General features: G+C 41.5%; 1 protein-coding gene across 2 annotated transcripts in view; it reads left to right on the plus strand.

Moving 5' to 3' along the window:
- Positions 1-343: 343 nt before the first annotated feature.
- The window catches only part of PDE7A (phosphodiesterase 7A), a 120,446-nt gene continuing 100,350 nt past the window's right edge, over positions 344-20,439 (plus strand). For both annotated transcript variants that reach the window (XM_062188421.1, XM_062188422.1), the window contains exon 1: positions 344-512. In XM_062188421.1, the coding sequence (XP_062044405.1) occupies positions 375-512 (138 nt within the window). In that variant the 5' untranslated portion in view covers positions 344-374. The remainder of the gene's footprint in view (positions 513-20,439) is intronic.

The raw sequence follows: 20,439 nt of genomic DNA on the forward strand, positions 1-20,439 counted from the left end.
TCTTGCTCGGCTGTCCCGGTCCCGCTCCTCGTCGGCCGAGGAGCCCTGGGGCGGCGGGGTTCCCTCTCCGACTTCTGCCTGTGCTGCCCCGGCTTGCACCCCGTTTCCCCCTCGGCCGGAGCCGGGCGCGCGCGCCGGTCCTGGTAACTGGCGCCCCCGCCGCCGCCGCCGCAGCACCTTCCCGCCGGCGGCCCGCGCGGAGGGCTGGGGTGGGGGAGGCGTGAGCGCGGCTGCCCGGGCCCGGGTCGGCGGCCGCCCGCCCTGCCCCAGCCTGGGCCCGGCGACCCCGAGCCGCGGCCCCCTCCCAGCGCCGGGGCCGGGGCCGGCGGCCGCGGCAGGGCGGGCGCCGCTCGGAGGCAGGGCGGGCGTATTCAATGGAAGTATGTTACCAGCTGCCGGTGCTGCCCCTGGACAGGCCGGTCCCCCAGCACGTCCTCAGCCGCCGAGGAGCCATCAGCTTCAGCTCCAGCTCCGCGCTCTTCGGCTGTCCCAATCCCCGGCAGCTCTCACAGGTAATCGCCACCGCCCGGGGCCCGCGCTTGGGGGCTTCTCTCCTTTGTTCCCAACGGGCTTCACCTCTGCGACACCCCCAGTTCCCGCCGCTCACCCCAGCCCGAGCCTTGGCCATTGTCTGGGGGGGATTCCGAGGCTGGCCCTCGATGCCCGAGCCTTTTCTTTGAATCCTCGCGGCTGTCCACTGTCTGTCCTCCTGCCGCCTCGGCCCCTCGCCTCGGTGGGAGCCCTTGAGACCCTCCTCGGGCCCGACGCCCTCCATGTCCAGGGCTTTGAACCGCAGGAATGACTGTCGTCCCTCTCTTTCCTTCTGGAAGTTGGGCCCTTCTTCCTCAGCTGTGACCACCGAGCACACCTGTTCACCCCCGACACACCTGTAACCCCCCCCCATGCACACCTGTACTGGGTTCGCGCCTCTCCTCCCCCAGCTCCCGCGCGCCCCGCGGTGCTCGGCTGGTCCCTGAACAATAGGCCGGCCAGCCCCGTTGCTGTCCTCTCCCTGACTCGGTCCCTACGTGGTGTCAGAGGGACAGGTCCACGAAGTTGACAACTAGGAAATCAGTTTTGTGTGTAACAGGGAGATTTTTTTTGTGAGAGAAACGGCCGATGAGCTCATACTCGCAGGGAGATTGTTTCGAATGGGCCAGTACCGGTTGCTCCTCCGAATTTGATTTTTCTGTAGTGATGCTGTTAGCCACCTCCTACGTTGTGGCTCCTTTTGATGGGCAGATTTAAAATAAGGAGATAGAATTTTGTTTACATCTGAGCTGGGGGCCCCCATTTTCTGCTAGAAGTTCTGTGTTCATGATCACTTTTTCAAATACATTTTTTTCTTCTACTGATTAACCAATTATCTTTCATGGAAGTCTGTTTCCCCTCTTCAGTTACATTGTAAGTAACTGGAACAAGATTTTTTTTTTTTTTTAACAGTGTGGCCAGAGCTGGTCGATTTTGCATCTAATAACCTGTCCAGTAAATTTGTCATTTGCTTGTTAGCCGAAGTTGTTTCTAGAGAAAGCAAGAGCCTACTGTATTTGGGCTTCTCTCTGAATCTTTATTCAAAATCTGACTTCTTTCACAGCCCAAGTGGCATGCTAATGAGATCAGAGCAGACTCTGATCTAAGAATTGCTGCTAGTAAGTAGCATTTTAAAGAATACATTGGAATTGGTTTTGAAGAGTAGGTCCTTTCTAGAACTACTTAATGCATTTTTACGTTCCAGAATTAATACTGAAGTGATACCAGTGCACTGCTGACAAAGGTTTTTGACAGGAGTAATGAGAGGTTTTTAATGAAAGTAACTTTGTTCACTTAGGAGTATCACTTTACTCCCTTAGATTAGCAGGCACATGACCTTGCTAATTTTCCGTTTCCAGATCTGTGTTAATAATAAAGTCAATCACTGATTTATGAAAGTATAAAATACAAATATTTGTACTCCCTGAGGAGTTAATGAATGAGAAGGAATATTCCAAGGGAATTCAATCAAGGCTGATGCTGGGGTTGTACCTGATGTTTAATTAATCCACAGAGACCAGTTTTGAGCTCCACACCTCCTTGACTCATTTCCTAGCTTTACTTTTAAATGGGTAGTGGAATCTGTTGCAGATGAAGTGAATATTGTAGAGTTGCACCACATTCTACTAACACTTAAAACTTAAAAAAAAAAAAAAATTTGCTAAGCCCCTAGAGAGATATGCTTAGGAACTTCTTAAACTGTAGACAGAAACTTTCCTGCATTAACTCTTTTTCTGATTCAGGTTACTCAGTGTTAAAATGACGTCAAGTTTACTAAGATGCTGAGATGGGTATATGAGTGTTTATCACTATCACGTCTTTTCATAGCATTTAATAATAAAGCATATGTACTATTTATTTTTTTAGGGGGAGGTGGAATTTGTAATAGAAAAGGAGGTAGAAAGCTTTGGAATCTCAGAGCAGAACTTGAATCTTAAGTTGCCTACCCTGAAAAAAGTATAGAAAGTATAAAAAGTTTAGGTAATTTTGTAATATCATGTAAGGAACTTTTAAAAAACTGATTATTTTCTCTTTTTAGGCTTTAATAGTTATTTATTTTTTGACAGGCAGAGTGGACAGTGAGAGAGACACAGAGAAAGGTCTTCCTTTTTTTTTTTTGACAGGCAGAGTGGACAGTGAGAGAGAGAGACAGAGAGAATGGTCTTCCTTTGCCATTGGTTCACCCTCCAATGGCCGCCACGGCCGGCGCACCGCACTGATCCAAAGGCAGGAGCCAGGTGTTTATCCTGGTCTCCCATGGGGTGCAGGGCCCAAGGACTTGGGCCATCCTCCACTGCACTCCCGGGCCATAGCAGAGAGCTGGCCTGGAAGAGGGGCAACCGGGACAGAATCCGGCACCCCGATTGGGACTAGAACCCGGTGTGCCGGCACCGCTAGGCGGAGGATTAGGCTGTTGAGCCACGGTGCCGGCCTTTTAATAGTTATTTTAATGATCATTTTTCTACCTTATGTTTGGAACTAGCAATCTTCTCAGTTCCTTAGTTTCTCCCTGGTATTGGAGCCTAGCTAACAGTAAGTACTTAATGAATATTTGTTGAATGAGTGACTTGATAATGAAATGATCTCTGACTGAGCATCAGTTTTATATCTAATGATGTAGACAGTAAAGTATAGCAGTGACTCATTTATCCAACTCAGTTTAGAGCTTGTAACTGTGGACTGTGACAGATCTAGGAAATAAGCAGAAATGCATTTGGAGAGCCTCTCAATGTGTGTTTCAGGCAGAATTTTGACAAACTTGTTTTCCAAGTAGCAAATTTGAGATGGGAAGCACTGGGGTCTCTTAGTACCCATAATAGCAAAACTTGATACCTGACACATCAACAGCCAGTGACCAGAAGAAAGATTCTTCAGAACCAGAGACTTTTAAAAAGATACTCTTATGACATTTAGTTTAGGGGCTTAAGTGTTTCACACACAGTAAATGTTTGTCAGAATGTCTGATAGAATCTGTTTTTAAAAGTTGAAAGATTTGTACTGTTTCCTTAAGAAAAAGATTTCTATGCTAAATAGTTTAGGAGTTGGTGCTTAAATGGACAAGCTTGAGTTATCTGGAAAATTCATTTATGTGGAACACTAGCTCTTCTGAAGACGCCAAGTAAATGAGGCATGAACTTTTTGTTTTAAACCATGTGATATAGGACTTTTTCAAATGATGAATGCTAGTTTCTGGATTGCTTGAATAATAAGAATTATAAATGAAGCCTGCTCTTTGCCATTCTGGGATATCTCTTGTTGTTGGCTGTTTAAAGATTTGTCTTTTCAAATAAAGTTCTTATTTGGGGGGGAGGGAGAAACATTGTAAAGGCAGAAAATGTGGCCAGTGCCGCGGCTCACTAGGCTAATCCTCTGCCTTGCGGCGCCGGCACACCGGGTTCTAGTCCCGGTTAGGGCGCCGGATTCTATCCCGGTTGCCCCTCTTCCAGGCCAGCTCTCTGCTGTGGCCCTGGAGTGCAGTGGAGGATGGCCCAAGTGCTTGGGCCCTGCACCCCATGGGAGACCTGGAGAAGCACCTGGCTCCTGCCATCGGATCAGCGCGGTGCGCTGGCCGCAGTGCGCTACCGCGGCGGCCATTGGAGGGTGAACCAACGGCAAAAGGAAGACCTCTCTCTCTGTCTCTCTCTCACTATCCACTCTGCCTGTCAAAAAAAAAAAAAAAAGAAAAAAAAGAAAATGTGCCTTGTTCATCACCTTATCATATCCCTGGTACTTTGTATAGGTAAGTTCTTAGTAAATGTGGAAGCTGAGTTAGTGTATTGATGACCATGCCAGTCATTGCACTTAGGATTATTTCAGTTGGACTTTGTATTCACTGGAATCGAATCTTACTTGGGTTGGAAATTTGAAGTTTAAAATTTAAAATCCATCATAAAGCTATGATATTGTATTTCTTTTGAACAGAATATTGGGATTTAATATGTGCACATGGTTTTTAATACCACAGTAAGCCAATCTTAATTGTAATTTAGCATCTCTGTCCTTTTTTGGTGAGGAAGTATGTCACAAAAATTGATTCACAGAATTGTGAGACTCCTTATGTTAGATGTTAAGACAAGAGGTTAGTAGTTGAAAAAGAAAAGAATTAGTAGTTAAATAAAAACCCTGTGATCTAACAACCTAACCAAATTTTCCTACCTTTCTTCTACATAAACATTTTTCAGCTGTAATCATTGGGCCCACCGTCTCCTGTCTTCAGCAGTGTTGTTAGTGTATGACCGATTATCATATATGCCCGAATAGTTCAAAGTCCTCGGATAAAAGTTGGTTTCTTCTTAAGAAGCTTGTAGGATGTGGTGGGGGGAAAAAGATAAGATTACATGTGGCGTAATTAGTATGTTGGAGTTATCAAGGTGTAATGAGACTATAAGGAAGGTATACCTAAATTTCTGGGGTAAATGAGGGTGGCTTCATGGAGTTGTTGAGACTTAGGCCAAAGATCGAAGGTTGAGCAGAGGTGGTGGGAGGAGGGGAGAGGATGGCCTACAGAGATTTGTAGATAAACACTGTCTAATACAGCTTTCTAGGATGATGGAAATGTTCTCTGCACTGTTCATTATGCTAGTCACAGGCTGTATATAGCTTGTGGTCATTTGAAATATGGTTAGGTTGAGGAAATGGATTTTAGTTCAGTTTTACTGAAATGGGCACGTACAACCAGTGGCTACTCTATTGGCAGAGCAGATGTATAGTATCACTTCAGGGATCATTAGAGGGAGGTCGTGTTGATTTATTAGCAACATATTCCCTGAATTTGAACATTTAGGCTTTTAGGTTTCTGTTGTGCACAAAGTTTCACTTAATAAACACCTTTGGGCCTGTTTGATAATGTCTTTACAATAGAATCACTTTGTTGGGGCAGCATTTTTTTTCTTTCTCCAAAAAGCTGTGATATTTTACAGTACCTAGTTAAATGATCACATCCCTTTCATTTCAAATCATGTTAACATATAATATTTTAATAATAAGCATGTTGTTACTTAGCAGGTGCACTGTGGTACCCTGTATTTGTTTTCAGTTGTAGTTATAAAAGAGCACATGCTGCCTAAAGTGTTGTTTGTGTTACTTGCGTTTCCTCTTTTGTGAAATGTCACTTGACTGTCCTATGCTCTTTTATATTCAACATCAGTTTGTAAATGGAATTTACATTATATCGGTTTGTAAATTATTTTAGGTTGTTGTTAGCTGTCATAGGTGCTGCTTCAGAGACCTGCACATAGAAACCCGTACCAGTCTCATGTGGACAGTTAATTGCTGCAGGCACTTTCCCTTCTTAAGGGAGCCGTGCCAGTGGGTTTGTGGTGGACATCAGAAGCATCTCCTGCTTGTAATTTTTTCATTGAGTACAGATTTTGGATTGCTGCTCCATGCCTCCACCTGCTGGTGGGGATGCTTCTTCATTTTCAGAAGATGATGACTGCAAGAAGACCAGGGCGAGGCAGGGCAGTTTGGGGAAGAAGATATATTGTCACCTGGGTAACTAAGTTGCAGGAATCAAAGTCTGTTCTACTACTTGGAGTTTTGAGTAGACCAAACTGTAGCTCAGAATTATCATCCAAGGTACTTGGCAAATGGTGCTTAATAAAAATGCAGTAGTCTTGCTTCAGTAATAGTTATAATTATTTCTGTTTTTGAGCTGACTCCTACATGCTAGATACTATAATTGGTGTTTTCAGTTTTTATGAAAACTCTGTAAGTGGTATTACTCCTGTTTTTACCAAGGACATAAAGTACCTTGCCTGAGGCATCACATGAACTTTTGAGAAGGGCCTGTCATGTTCCAACGCCCCCATTTTTAATCTGACCTGTCTCATTTGTAAAGATGAGTGGGATGTAGTTTGAATTTTAGGTTTAAGGGTTGTGGATGGTGCTGGCTCATGGATGCTGATAATTTGACAGATTATCTGAGGTGATTATTTGACGTGATAACCGTCACTCTGTCTTTTCAGATCAGACTTGGAATAGTGTGTTTCAAGTGCCACATTCAGGAGGGCATGACTAAGGCAAATCATGCTTTGGAGACAGTGGCCCAGGCGCTCAGATGATTCCAAACCACTTCATTTGATCAGTGCCCGAGAGAACTAGAGACCTTTTCACCTGGAGAGAAAAAGACTCAGATCTCGGGTAGCAGGGTTGAGGGAGTTGCTGTCATCCAAGATTTGAAAGGCTGCCCCAAGAAGGAGAGGAAAGTGGAGGGGGATTGATATAGGTTTTGATTGGTCCTGTGTCCTCCGTGGGTGCACCCAGCTCATCCTTTGTGCTAGGTAGTGTGGAATTTAGAGAAGATAGAAGTGTTAAGTAGTCATTTGTGCAAGTAACACAGGAAGTAGTGGAAAGGAGTTAAACACCAGAGCCCAACTCTCAAGCCTGCTTCCTCCTACCATGGGGATAAGAGTGTCCTCAGGTTGTTGAAGACCAATAGCTAAAAACAATAGGCAAATAAGAAGGAGATCTTCGGTGCACCCATACTGGTAATCAAAGAAATGTGTATTAAAGAACTGTGACATCTGTCACATTGGTAGAATTTAAAAAAATAAGTGTATAGCTTGAAGGCTGCAGTTACCCAGTGTTACAATTCAAACTGAGTTTTCTGAAAAACAGTTTGGCAAATGAATTGAAAAATTAATGCTGTTGCTTGACATTTTACTTTTGGGAATCTGTCCTGAGAAAATAAGTGAAAATGTAGATAAAAGATTGGTCTTTAAGGATATTCATCCTATTAAATATCCTAAAAAATTGGAAACATTTATAAGTGGATATAGTATTATGGAGTATAATATTTATTTTTGTATTATGTAATCACCTAAATGCTAGGATGAATTGAAAGGATATGTAGTAATGCAATTTGTAAATGGGCTAAAAAGTTTTAATATTGTTTCTGTATTGTGTACCCACTAAAATGCTTTGAAGAATTTGAAGACTGTTTTGTTACATGGGGGAAATTCTTACAACATAATTAAGTGAAAGAAAATAAAACCTACGATATCTATGTATTATCTCAATTTATTTAAAACTAAATCACAGAGGGGTTGGTATTGTGCTGTAGTGTAGCATCCTATATCAGGTGTTGGTTCAATTCCTGGTTGCTCTGCTTATATTCCAGCTTTTTACTAATGTACCAGAGAAAGCAGCAGAAGATGGCCCTAGTACTTGGGCCCTTGCTACTCGTATGAGAGACCTTGATGAAGTTCTGGCTCATGGATTTGGCCTGGCCCAGCCCTGACTGTTTTGGCTACTGAGGGAGTGAACCAGTGGATAGAAGATGGCTGGCTGGCTGTCCATATCTTTCTCTGTTGCTCTGCCTTTCAATAGAAAAATTTTTAAAAGTCTTTTAAAATATATAAATAAATAACAATTCATACTTATGTGCACACCTTGCCTGCTTTCAAAAAAGAAAAAATAGAGGGGCCCAGCGCCTCCAGTGCTGGCATCCCATGTGGGCACCGGTTCAAGTTCTGGCTGCTCACTTCCAATCCAGCTCTCTGCTGTGGCCTGGGAAGGCACTGGAAGATGGCCCAGGTCCTTGGGCCCCTGCACCCATGCGGGAGACCTGGAGGAAGCTCCTGGCTCCTGGCTTCGGATCAGCACAGTTCCGGCCAGTTGGTGGGTGAACCAGCGGAGGGAGGACCTACCTCTCTCCCTGCCTCTACCTCTCTGTAACTCTTGACTTTCAAATAAATAAATAAAAGAAAAAGCTGGATGCATCCCAAGTGCTAGCTGAAGTTACCTCTGGATGGTGAAATTAAGTAATTTTAAATTTTTTAAATTTTAAATTTTTTAGTGATTATTTAATTTAAAATTGTAGGTGATTTTATAAATATTCTTCTAGTAACTAGAGTCTCCTTTTAAACCAAAATAATTTAGGACTAAAAAAAATCAAACAGATTGTATTTGGGTTTAGATCTCTGGCAGAGCTGTCCAGATGGAGTGAGTTGCCTAATGAGATTATAAATTCTCAGTGTCAGTTGAAACAATAGTTTGAAAAAGTGCTTGGATTAGGGTGTTGTCAAGGGGATTGACTGTTCTAGTTCCTTCCAACTTCCCAATTCTGTAATTGGAACTCATTTATATGTATGACAGCTGTACTTTGTATTACTCTGATAGTTATAACGTTTCACCTTCCATGGGCAATGCCAAGAAGTAAGATTAAGTATAGTTATTGTTTTGAAGCAGAGCTATTAGATGACAGCTGATGGAGAGATCTTGAATAACGGTAGTGGTAGAAGGGAGAGGAGTTGGGCCTTGCAAACTCTTTGGGAGACCAGAGAGATGGATCACAAAGCTAGTAATAAAAATAGGAAGAGGAGGCAGATTTTCTATTTGTTTCTATTCCCTACCCCTACATTTTGTGTTTATGTAGAGAGCTAGGGATAATGAGTTTTCAGGCATTCTGTTCATAGATCTCTTCAAAGAGCCTGAAAAGCCAGCAACAACTGTTCTTTCTCGAACCTCTTGAATTTTTTTGCTTTTGTTAGAGCTCGCATCCATGGGTTCACTTCCCAAATGCCTACAGTGACTGGGACTGGGATGGGCCCTAGCTGGGAACTTAATCCAGGTTTTCCATGTGAGTGTTAGGAATCAGTCACTTGCGCCAACACTGCTGCCTCCAGGGTCTGCGCTGGTTGGAAACTGGAGTCAGAAGCCAGAGCTGAAATTTGAACCCATTCCCAGTATGAGAGGCAGGCATCTTAACTTTTAGGACCTCTGCCTTGAATTATTTTTTTATCTAAGTTTCAATATTTGTAAATGATAAAATTTCTGGTGTGTTGTTTAAATGATGATTTTAAATATATCCAGGTGAATTGTAACAGTATCTTCCATATATTTTAAAAACAAATTTTAACATTCTGTATTTTTGTTGTCTTTTCATTTTTTTTCCCTAAATATCATTATCCTAATATATTCTTTTTTACTTAAAACCATTTAATCCATCACATTTTTTCTGCAACAAATAACTTTATGAATTTAATAGAGAATACATATGAATTATAAAATTTTTAAATAAAGTAAAAATTTTGTCATAAGTGCATTTTCAGTGGAGTGGAAGGGGCCATTTATAAATATCATCAGACAAGATAGGATTCTGCTTTTTTTTTTTTTTTTTACTTTAGTGCTAAATGTATTGAGAAGCCTCTTTAATTTAGTAGCTGGTAATAAAAAGTGCTTTATTTTATAGTGGCACCTGTTCTTCTGGGCTGTATGCATAGAACAACAAAGTGAGCAAAATCATTTTCATTTTTGTTAGGTAACAGCTGGAGTTGATTGATTTCATTTTTATGGAATTGGTGACAACATGACCTGCCAAAGGATTTGATATTCAGTGTTTAGTGTAACTGACTTCCTCAGCGTGAGCATCTTGCACTGTCCTCTGTCCTCCTCCGATGGTGTTAGCCCTGAGACAGTGCTCCGCATGCAGGAAGTCTCAGAGGGTGTGGCAGTCGTGATTTTCCTTTGTGATGTGGCAGAGGGGAGGAAAACTACCTGTGGAAACTGAGGACCTGACCATCAGTTCCCGTGACATTTTCCATGCCTACATGCTTCCAGGGGTTGCAGGATCTCGTCTGTAGACTACTAGTACTGTATTCTGTTCCCTTGTTGCTCTATTTTATCGTTCTACATAACTATAAAGATAGAATACCTTATACAGCTATTGATTTTTTTCTTCCTAGTTTTTGATTGCTCCTAGTCCTGGGTCTCCATACTACTTCATTTTTAGGCCTTCTTTGGGAATGGAATTGATACATTTTTTTTTTTTTTTAAGATTTATTTATTTATTTGTAAGTCAGAGTTAGAGAAGGAAAGGCAGAGAGAGAGAGGTCTTCCATCCGCTGGTTCATTCCCCAATTGGCCTTGATGGCAGAGTTACGCTGATCCGAGGCCAGGAGCTTCCTCCGGGTTTCCCCTGTGGGGGGAGGGGCCAAAGGACTTAGGCCATTTTCTGCTGCTTTCCCAGGCCATAGCAGAGAGCTGGATCAGAAGTGGAGCAGCCGGAACCTGAACCGATGCCCAGCACTGCAAGCAGCAGCTTTACTCGCTATGCCACAGTGCCAGCCCCTGGAATTGATATTATTGCTTGAAAGGGATCGTATATATAATTCCATTCTGAACATTGTAAAGATTTAGTGGGTGAGGCTCAGAAAATTAAGTGATCTGTCCAAGATCACACAACTAGGAATTAGAGAAATTACGGCTTTAAATTTAATTTTTTCAACTTTTAATTGGTTGCTTTTCTCACTGTATCCCATACTTCTTTATAAAAGGATTGATCTGTAGGAATTCTTTAAATGGCAATCTTTCTTTAATGAACATTGTTCCTTGCATGGCAGGTCGTCTTTAGTACATTTGAGCAGTTGTTTATAGGTTAGTAATTATTTTAAAAAATTAGAGTATAGAGGCCGGCGCCATGGTGCAGTGGGTTAATCCTCCACCCTGCGGCGCCGGCATCCCATATGGTCACTGGTTCTAGTCCTGGCTGCCTCTCTTCCAATCCAGCTCTCCACTATGGCCTGGGAAAGCAGTAGAAAATGGCCCAAGTGCTTGGGTCCCTGCACCCGCATGGGAGACCAGGAGGAAGCACCTGGCTCCTGGCTTTGGATTGGAGCAGCTCTGGCTGTTGTGGCCATCTGGGGAGTGAACCAGGGGAAGGAAGACCTTTCTCTCTGTCTCTCCCTCTCACTGTCTATAACTCTATCTCTCAAATAAAATCATAAAAAAAAGCATAAATACATACTAAAAGTAAAAGGCAACCTCAAGAGGTTTGTGGAGAAATGGAATTAAAAGATAGTGTGTGGCTTTATGACTTTTTTGAAGACCTCTTGTGTCTGAGATAACTGCTAATTAAAATACAGTGGGAGAAGGTAGACATTTTACATAGTGGTTGAGATGTTGCTTGGTATGCCTGCATACTATTTCAGAGTGCCTGGGTTCAAGTCTTGGCTCTGGCTCCTGATGACTTTGGTAGTTGGGTTCCCGATACCCTTACGGGCAATCATGATTGAATTGTGAGCTTCTGGCTTGGGTCAGGCTTAGGCCTGGCAGTTGTGCGCATTTGGGAGGGGAACCAGCAGATGGGAAATCTTTCTGTCTTGTGCTCTATCTTTCAAATAAAATTTTAAAAATAATTAAAATATAGTCAGAAATAAAGCAAAACCATTATTGAAAGTGTAATGGGACAGTTGGGCAGATAACATTATTTACTGAAATTGATCTATTTTAACAGAGATTACCTTTTTACAAAGACAGACATATCTTACCTGTACTTTAAACATTAACTTAGACTTTTTTCACTTGGAAGAAAATGCAAGAAATAGTGAGTAGTGGAATTGTAGGCTATAATTTAAACATTTTCATTATTTTACTTTTTGTATAAGTTCTTTGCAGTGAACATGTAATTTAAGAAAAACTATAAAACTGTTCGAATAAATCAAATGAAAATATTCTTCTAACAAGGGCAATCCAATCAGACCCATAAAAAATAAAACTGCTCAGCAGGAATTTGGTAGAAGACTGAAGAAATGCTACTGTAGGAAAACATGTACAGCTTTTCTAATAAAAGAAATGCAAATAAAATTGTCTTTGGGCAGGTGCTTGTATTTTCATATTGGTGATGTCTGACTAAACTTGTCAAGGATGTGAGGGGATGGGTAAATTCTTACATGTGGAGTTGGCGCATCCTTTGATTCAGTCTTAGGCGAGTAGGTGAGACAAGTAAATCTTTAAACATGAATACCCTTTGTGCAGTTCTAGAATTTGTCCAACGGGCTAATTGCAAAAAGCATCGATTTTTTTGGTAATAGTCTGCAACATTGGTAATAATCAGTTGGGGGGGGGGGGATTGGTTAAATTATGGGATTTCAATTCAACATAAAACTACCTAGCAAAATGATGCCATACAGTCACATTTTTCATGGGAAAATGTACATAACAGCTTGAGTGGGAGAAAAAACTAGTTGCAAAATTGCATGTATTAGCCCATTAGTGCAGCTTTCTCCACAGCATGTGCACTTGTGGGTAAAATCTGGGATGCACACATACACATAGATACATCCATGTCTGGAATATTGTTCAATGTAATGTTAACAGTGGCTACCTTTGGGAAATAGAATTTCTGATAAGTTTTATTATCCTTGTGCTGTTGTGATTTTTTTTTTTTTAGCAATGAACATCCCCTTTTTTTGTAACCAGAAATCAACAGAGCTATTTTTGAACCTTTTCAGTAAAAAATAACTTGTGTCTGTTAGCATATCATTTAAGTAGAATTTTTAAATTATGAAGACACTGAGGTCTAGTTAGCTAATAATTTAATAAGTTTGTGGGTTGGAGGTGAGTTAGTCACTGCTGTATTTATATATGTTTGCCTCATAGTATATGTTCAAAAGTGAAGTTTATTAAAATGGAAGTATAGAATTTTACCATATGGAGGAATACACTGCATTCTTAAGGAAAAATGAAGCTAATTGAAGTGAATTTGGTGATAGGGAGTTTATGAAAACATTTTGTGTACTTCAGAACTGAGGAAGTAATCTGAGCAAGTAATTTAATTTGCATAACACACATTTATAAAATCTAAAATGTCCTCAAAATTTATGGTTGGGGCCAGCACCGTGGCTCACTAGGCTAATCCTCCGCCTTGTGGCTCTGGCACACCGGGTTCTAGTCCTGGTCGGGGCACTGGATTCTGTCCCGGTCGCCCCTCTTCCAGGCCAGCTCTCTGCTGTGGCCAGGGAGTGCAGTGGAGGATGGCCCAAGTGCTTGGGTCCTTCACCCCATGGGAGACCAGAAGCACCTGGCTCCTGCCTTCGGATCAGCGCGGTGCACCGGCCGCAGCAGCCATTGGAGGGTGAACCAACGGCAAAAAGGAAGACCTTTCTCTCTGTCTCTCTCTCACTGTCCACTCTGCCTGTCAAAAATAAAAACAAAACAAAACAAAACAAAACAAAAAAAAACAAAAATTTATGGTTGACCATCTCAGAATATTAACATTAGAAGAGACCACCCTAGAGCTCAGTCCTCTCAACTTAGAGATGAGCAAGCTGAAACTAGAGGGATGAAGGGACACACAAAGACAGTTTGAGATCCCATCTGTTAAATATTCCTGATTTTGAGTGCTCAGCCTTACTTGAACATTTTTGGAGTGCTGAATAAGGTTAGTGAGATGAATAGTGTCCATCAAAACTCCATGTCCACCAGGAACTTCAGAATGTGATCTTCCTTTGTTGACGAGTCTTTGCAGATAAAATCATATTAAGATGAGGCCATATGGGATTAGGGCAGGTCCTAAATTCCATGGCTGGTGTCTACATGCTCAGAGACTCAGGCACACAAGGAAGAAGGGCGTGCAGTTGAAGAGATGCAGCCATGAGCCAAGAGCACGGAGAATTGCTGGGAGACATAAGAAACCTGAAAGAGGCAAGGAAGATTTTTCTCGGAAGTTTATAAAAGGAGTATGCATGACCCAGCTGACTTCGATTTTGGATTTCTGGCCTCTAGAATTGTGAAAGAATAAAGTTCTGTTGCGTGAAGCTGCCCACTTTGTGGTACTGCATTACAGCAGTCCTAGGAGACTGATATAAGTGGCTTTAATCGTTTTAAACTTTGTTCATTCTTTGAATCAACAGACATTCACTAAACACTTTTTTGTGCCAGGCACTCTGCTAGGTGTTATAAAGATAGGTAAGAGATTGTTCTGCCTTCGTTCTTGGGGTGTGGGCTACTTAGAAGAATAAAAATGTAAATAAATAATTGCAATGCATTTTGACACACGTTCTTCTTAGATAACTATGAAGTTATCTAAGGGAGGAGGAGGGACAGTTTTACAAGGCGAGATCTTTCCTTGATTGACTTGAAATGAACCTCCATGGGAACTCTGCACCTCCAGTCCTGTCTAGCTGAAGGAATCTTTGCCCACTGCAATTATCTCCTTCTCTAGAATACTATCACTGCAGACAGTTGAAATAATTAAAAAGTATGGATTTATTTGAAAAGCATGGGGATTAATGGGGAAAGGAAGAGAGGCAGAAAGATCTTTCATTTACTGATTCACTCCCTGAATGCCCGACACTGCTAGGGGTGGACCAAACTGAAGTCAGAAGCCCAGAACTCCATTTGGTCTGCCATGTGGGTGGCAGGGACCCAAGTACTGGAGGTATCATCCACTCTTCCCAGAGTGCACGTTAACAGGAAGCTGGATAAGAGCAGAGCTGGGACTGGAACCCAGGCACTGAGAGACAGAATGTGGGCATTTCACCCTGCAACTCAACTGTCTGGTCAAACGTGTGCTCCTTGGAGTGATTTTTAAAATGCAGTCAGGTGATGTTAGTCTGCTGAAAACATTTGTGGGTTCTTCACACAGTTAAAATCCAAACTCATTTTTGTGCTGCGGCCCTCCATGATCTGGTCACTGCTGCCCCCTTGTCTCCTTGTCTCATGAGGGTCTCCTTGCTGTTTGTGAACATGCCAGCTTTGTTCCCCTCTTCGACGGTGCACTGGCTGTTTCCTTGGACTTGAGTTCTTCTTGTGGCTCCTTGTTATTCAAGTCTCAGCCCAGCCCCAGTAGAAAACCTCCCTTGACCATCCTGCTTAAAATGGCACCCATCCCATCTCTGTGGCACACATCACTAACAATATGTACTCAGGGAATAGGGATCTTGTTTAGCACATTTACTGGTGGGACAATATGTACTAAGTGAAGAAAACTTAACTCTCATGTTTTTTTTTTTTTTTTAAGATTCTATTTATTTATTTGAAACAGTTACAGAGAAGAGAGGCAGAGAGAGAGAGAAAGAGAGAGGTCTTCCATCCACTGGTTCACTTCCTAAATGGCCGCGGCAGCCAGAGCTGGGCTGATCCGAAGCCGGGAGCCAGTTCCTTCCTTCCACGTATCCCACCCGAGTGCAGAAGTCCAAGGACTTGGGCCATCTTCCACTGCTTTCCCAGGCCTTAGCAAAGAGCTGGGTGGGAAGTGGAGCAGCTGGGACTTCAGTTGGCGCCCATATGGGATGCCTGCACTGTGGGCAGTGGCTTTACCCGGTATGTCACAGCGCTGGCCCCATGTCTCATGCTTAATGTGTCAGAACATGTGTCATTGTACCTTTTCTTTAGATGATTCCAAAATTGTGTTGTAATTTCATTATACAATCCCACCCACCCCCTTCCTCCAATATTCTACCTTCATCTTTGTAATATTTTGGAATTGCCCTCTGTGATAACTGGAGCTATCTTGGTCTCTGTATTTATCTCTTATTTAAGAAAACACCAAAGTTTAGAAAAGTAAGTTGCCCAAAGTTACACCTGTATGTGGTGTTTCTGTGTTTGGAACTTACTTTATTTCTCTCTCTAGATTTAGCTCCTCTCTACTATGCAGCCATGGAGGCTCATGGTTTTGGTGAGTGGGATGCGTAACTCCTGAATTAGAATAGGAGCCCTGTCTATTTGGAATAGGAATAGCGAACACTTACTGTTTATTTCTATAAGAAGAAGTGGGTGATACTTGTTAAGGAGCTTTAAAAAGTAACTTGAATTTTTTTAGACTAAAGTTAATATGCTTGTTATAAAATACATGGAAGATAAAAAAAATTAAGAAAGTAAACACCATTCATAGTCCTTCCACCCAGAGATAATCACTTAATGTTTTGCTTTGATATCTTTTCTGTGAAGAAACAAAATAGTGTGATGATCATCTATAAGTCTTTAATTTCAAAGTTATTTCCTAATGTAATTACTCGATCAAAGCATATTGTCAAATTCCTTTGCAAGAATAGCGATGCCAACTTCTATTTCCATGAGTAGCATGTGAGTGCCTTTTTATGCCTTGCCAATATTTTTAGTTTCCATTTCTTGGATTTTTGTTGAAATTAAACATGTAATATATATTATGAACTACATGCCTTCCATGAATTATTTATATCTATTGCTTGTTTTTCTTTTGGAAAATTAGCATATTTATTTTTCAATTATTTTATATTAAGAATGATTTTTTGTCATATTTGTTGCATGCCTCTGATATTTTTACCTTATTTATTTAAAATTTTTGCTTATTTGAGACAGAGACAGAGCTTCCATCTGCTGGTTCACCGCCCAGGCTGGATCATGCCAAAGCTGGGAGAGAGGAACTTAAACCAGGTCTCCCAAGTACTTGAGCCATAACCTGCTGCCACTCAGAGTGCATGCTAGCAGGAAGCTGTAATCGGGAGTGGAGCTGGGACTCTAACCCATGCACTCTGATGTGTGGCATGTTGGCATCCCAACTAGTATCTTGACCATGACGCCAGACGCCTGTCCTTATTTTATTTATTTGAAGGTAGAGAGATACGAGTCTTCCATCCACTGGTTCACTCCCCAGATGCCAGCAACAGCCAGAGCTGGACCAGACTGGACCCAGGAGCCAGGAATTCAGTCTGGGCCTCCCTCAAAGTGGCAGGAACCCAAGTATTTGAGCCAATTTTTGCTGCCTTTCATTATACAGGGTGTACATTAGCAGGAAGCTGGAGTTAGGAGCAGATCTGGGACTTAAACCCTGGGCAGTCAGTTATGAGGATGTGAGTGTCCTAAGTGGTATCGTACCTGTTATGCCAGGTGTCTCCCCCTTTATTTTTAATAAAATGATGTTCTACTTATACTGTTAAACTTTTATCTTGGGGCCGGCGTTGTGGTGTAGCAGGTTAACACCCTGTTCTGAAGCGCCAGCATCCCATCTGGGTGCCAGTTCTAGTCCCAGCTGCTCCTGTTCTGATCCAGCTCTCTCCTGTGGCCTGGGAAAGCAGTAGAAGGTGGCCGAAGTCTTTGAGCCCCTGCACCCATGTGGGAGACCCGGAAGAAGCTCCTGACTTCAAATCGGTGCAGCTCCGGCCGTTGTGGCCATCTGCGGAGTGAACCAGCGGATGGAAGACCTCCCTTTCTCTGCCTCTCCTCTCTCTGTGTAACTCTGACTTTCAAATAAATAAATAAATCTTTAAAAAAAAACTTTTATCTAGTGTTAAGTCTCTTTAAGTATGTAATGTAATTTTATTAATAAAAGTTGTTACTAAGTTTTCATTTTTTAAAATTCTTCCACACAAACCTTTTGTCTTTAAAATCTAATTTGATAAATATATTTCATTTAATATGTTGCAGTGAATTATTTACTACATATTTCTTTATAATTTTAATATGTGGTAAAAGGAAGGTGATGAGTTAGTTTTTTTTTTAATAACTGAGAATGAAGAATAGTAGGAAATTTTTATGCTTGGAAAAATGTATTGAAAATGAATGGCTTGAGAACTGAATGTTCTGCCGGAGCACTCTGTGTTAAGGTAATTAGCACAGGGCCTCCCCCTCAAGCAAATATTTTTAATTTTGTGATACCTCCAATTTTAAAAGAGAAATGGAAAATAGAGCCCATTTTAGACAATTTTAGAGAATTTGTATCTTACAAACATTTTAAAAGGATTTTTTTTAGTAGCTTATGATATTAACATAGAAGAGGACAACTTGAAGAGAAAAGCACGATATTTACTACCTGAAATGTATAGAAATAGGTTTGTTCTGTTTCATTCTTTGTCTCGAAATGCTCAAATTCAGAACGTGACTTGGAGGATTCTTGTGGATGCCCTCTGATAGAGGTATAGCTTTAATAACATTGTAGAGAGTTTTCTGTCCTGTTTTCCCCACCAGTATGCTTTTTAATTTCATATTTTAATGTTAGGCCACCTTAGAATAGGATTCCAGTAGGCTGTGCAAGAAGAGCCATTGGAGATACAAAAATACAATTTTAGAATTTGTGTTTATTTTTTATCTTTAATTTTTAGATCCAATTTTATGTTTGCATAGACTGCATAAAAGTATATACACAGATACATAATTTATAAATACATTTATTAAATATTTGGAGACCACTGCCTCAGAAACTGTTGATAATTTTGAGTTCTTTTAACTTCTCCCATTCCCCAAAGGAGGAGAAAAAAACCTGTCTGAAAATGTTTAACATTTTAAAAGGATCCTGAAGTTCACTCATTATGCCCTTAAAGTAGGTAGGTTTCCATGTATCCAAAACCTTCCTTTCTTCCTGAGTCCGGTTGCCCTCAGCTTTTTGTATACTGATTTATTTGACTTCATAACCCAACTTTAGTTTCAGCCTTTAAAGTTGCAGCCTAGGGATTAACTCATAGCACAGCTGACCTTGTCCACTAATCTGTCCTGACTTCAATGTGTTTGATTAGACTGAGTTCCTTAACGGTGGATGTTGTTTGGCTCTGTTCAGCCTGTGTTTCACATAAAGTAGATACTCAGCAAATGTAGACAGTTCATTGAACCTTTATCATGTCCTTCTGATAGTCCTGCTCTCTGCTGTACCCACACACTTTTCTCTTCTCACAGTGCTAACTCATCTCCTACTGTGACATTCAGTGTTTTGTTTTAAAATATCTGTGCTATCTTAAGTTGGCCACTATTGTTAGAATGGTAACTAAGGGATTTTTAAAGAGCCTCTTGAAGTGGCATTAGCATTTGCATTGCCTCATGTGAAACTGACAGATGACAAGGTCAGAATGGGTGTTGGTTTTCTTACCCTTAAAGACTGTAAGGTTTCTGGATTTCTGCTGAGGCCTTGGTTGGTGTACAGGTTGAACCCTGTCATTGAGTAACCAGATAACTATAGGTAGCCCTTATCTTCAATAACCTGTGGACCATAATTCGAGGTCAACATACCCTCTTTGTTTTCTGTGCAAAAGTAAGGAACTAAAGAGTGCTAAACCAAAAGGAAATGCTTTTAAATTTGGTTGGTTAAGACCTGGATCAGTTAATTCCTGTATAACACCATTGATGTACACTAATGTGAGCCATGTGGTCATTTTAAATTTTCTTGTGGCCAAATTTTAGGAAGTAAAATAAGTGAAATGGTATATATTTTATGTAAACATGTAACAAAGATGTTAATGATATGTTGTAGTTTTAAACAGTAAGCCTTCAAAATGCAGTATCTTTATACTTGGAGCACATCACAGTTCTGATCAGCACTGTTTCAGGTACTCTGTAGCCACAAGTGGCTAGTGATTTTCATCAGACAACACAACTTTAGAAATAATGATTTTTTGAGGATTTTTAAAAAGATTTATTTTCATTTATTTGAAAGAGTTATGCGGGGTGGGGGAGATAGGGAAGAGATTAATCTTCCATCCACTGGTTTACTCCCCAAATGGCTGCAACAGCCAGGGCTGTGCCAGGCCAAAGCTAGGAACCAAGAGCTTCTTCTGGGTCTTCCACTTGGGTGCAGGGAGGCCCAAGGACTTGGGCCATCTTCTGCTGCTTTTCGGAGCTCATTAATAGGGAGCTGGATTGGAAGTAGAGCAGCCAGGATTTGAACCAGAGCCCATATGGGATGCTGGCATTGCAGGCAGCAGCTTAACCCACTATGCCACAATGCCAACCCCAATAATGTTGTTTTATGGCACAAAAAATACATCAGGAGGAGTCAGGTGTCAAGGATCTCTCCTTACCTCCTCCACCCCCTTAATTAGACAGATTTGTAATAGTAGTAGATTTTGGAGTTCTACAAGTTTTCCCCCTTTCAGACTTTAAATTTGGGTAAGCATTTGGCTTACTTGTTCAGATGCTGGTTAGGATGCCAGTGTCCTATATTGGAGTGCCTGGATTCAACTCACAGCTCTGGCTCCTGACTGCAGCTTCCTGCTACTGCAGACCTTGAGAGGAACCAGTGGTAGCTCAAGTAACTGGGTTTCTACCCCCAGTAAGGAGACCTGAATTGAATTCTGGCTCCTGACTTCAGCCCTCTGGCTGTTAGGAGCATCTTGGGGAGTGAACTGGTGGATGAGAGTTTCACTCTCTCTCTGTCTCTTCAAATAAACCCATCAAATTTAATTGTTAGCCTTGGAGATCTCAAGATTCTGTAGAAGTTGG

This window comes from Lepus europaeus, chromosome 4, assembly GCF_033115175.1.
Source record: "Lepus europaeus isolate LE1 chromosome 4, mLepTim1.pri, whole genome shotgun sequence".
NCBI classification, from domain to species: Eukaryota; Metazoa; Chordata; class Mammalia; order Lagomorpha; family Leporidae; genus Lepus; species Lepus europaeus.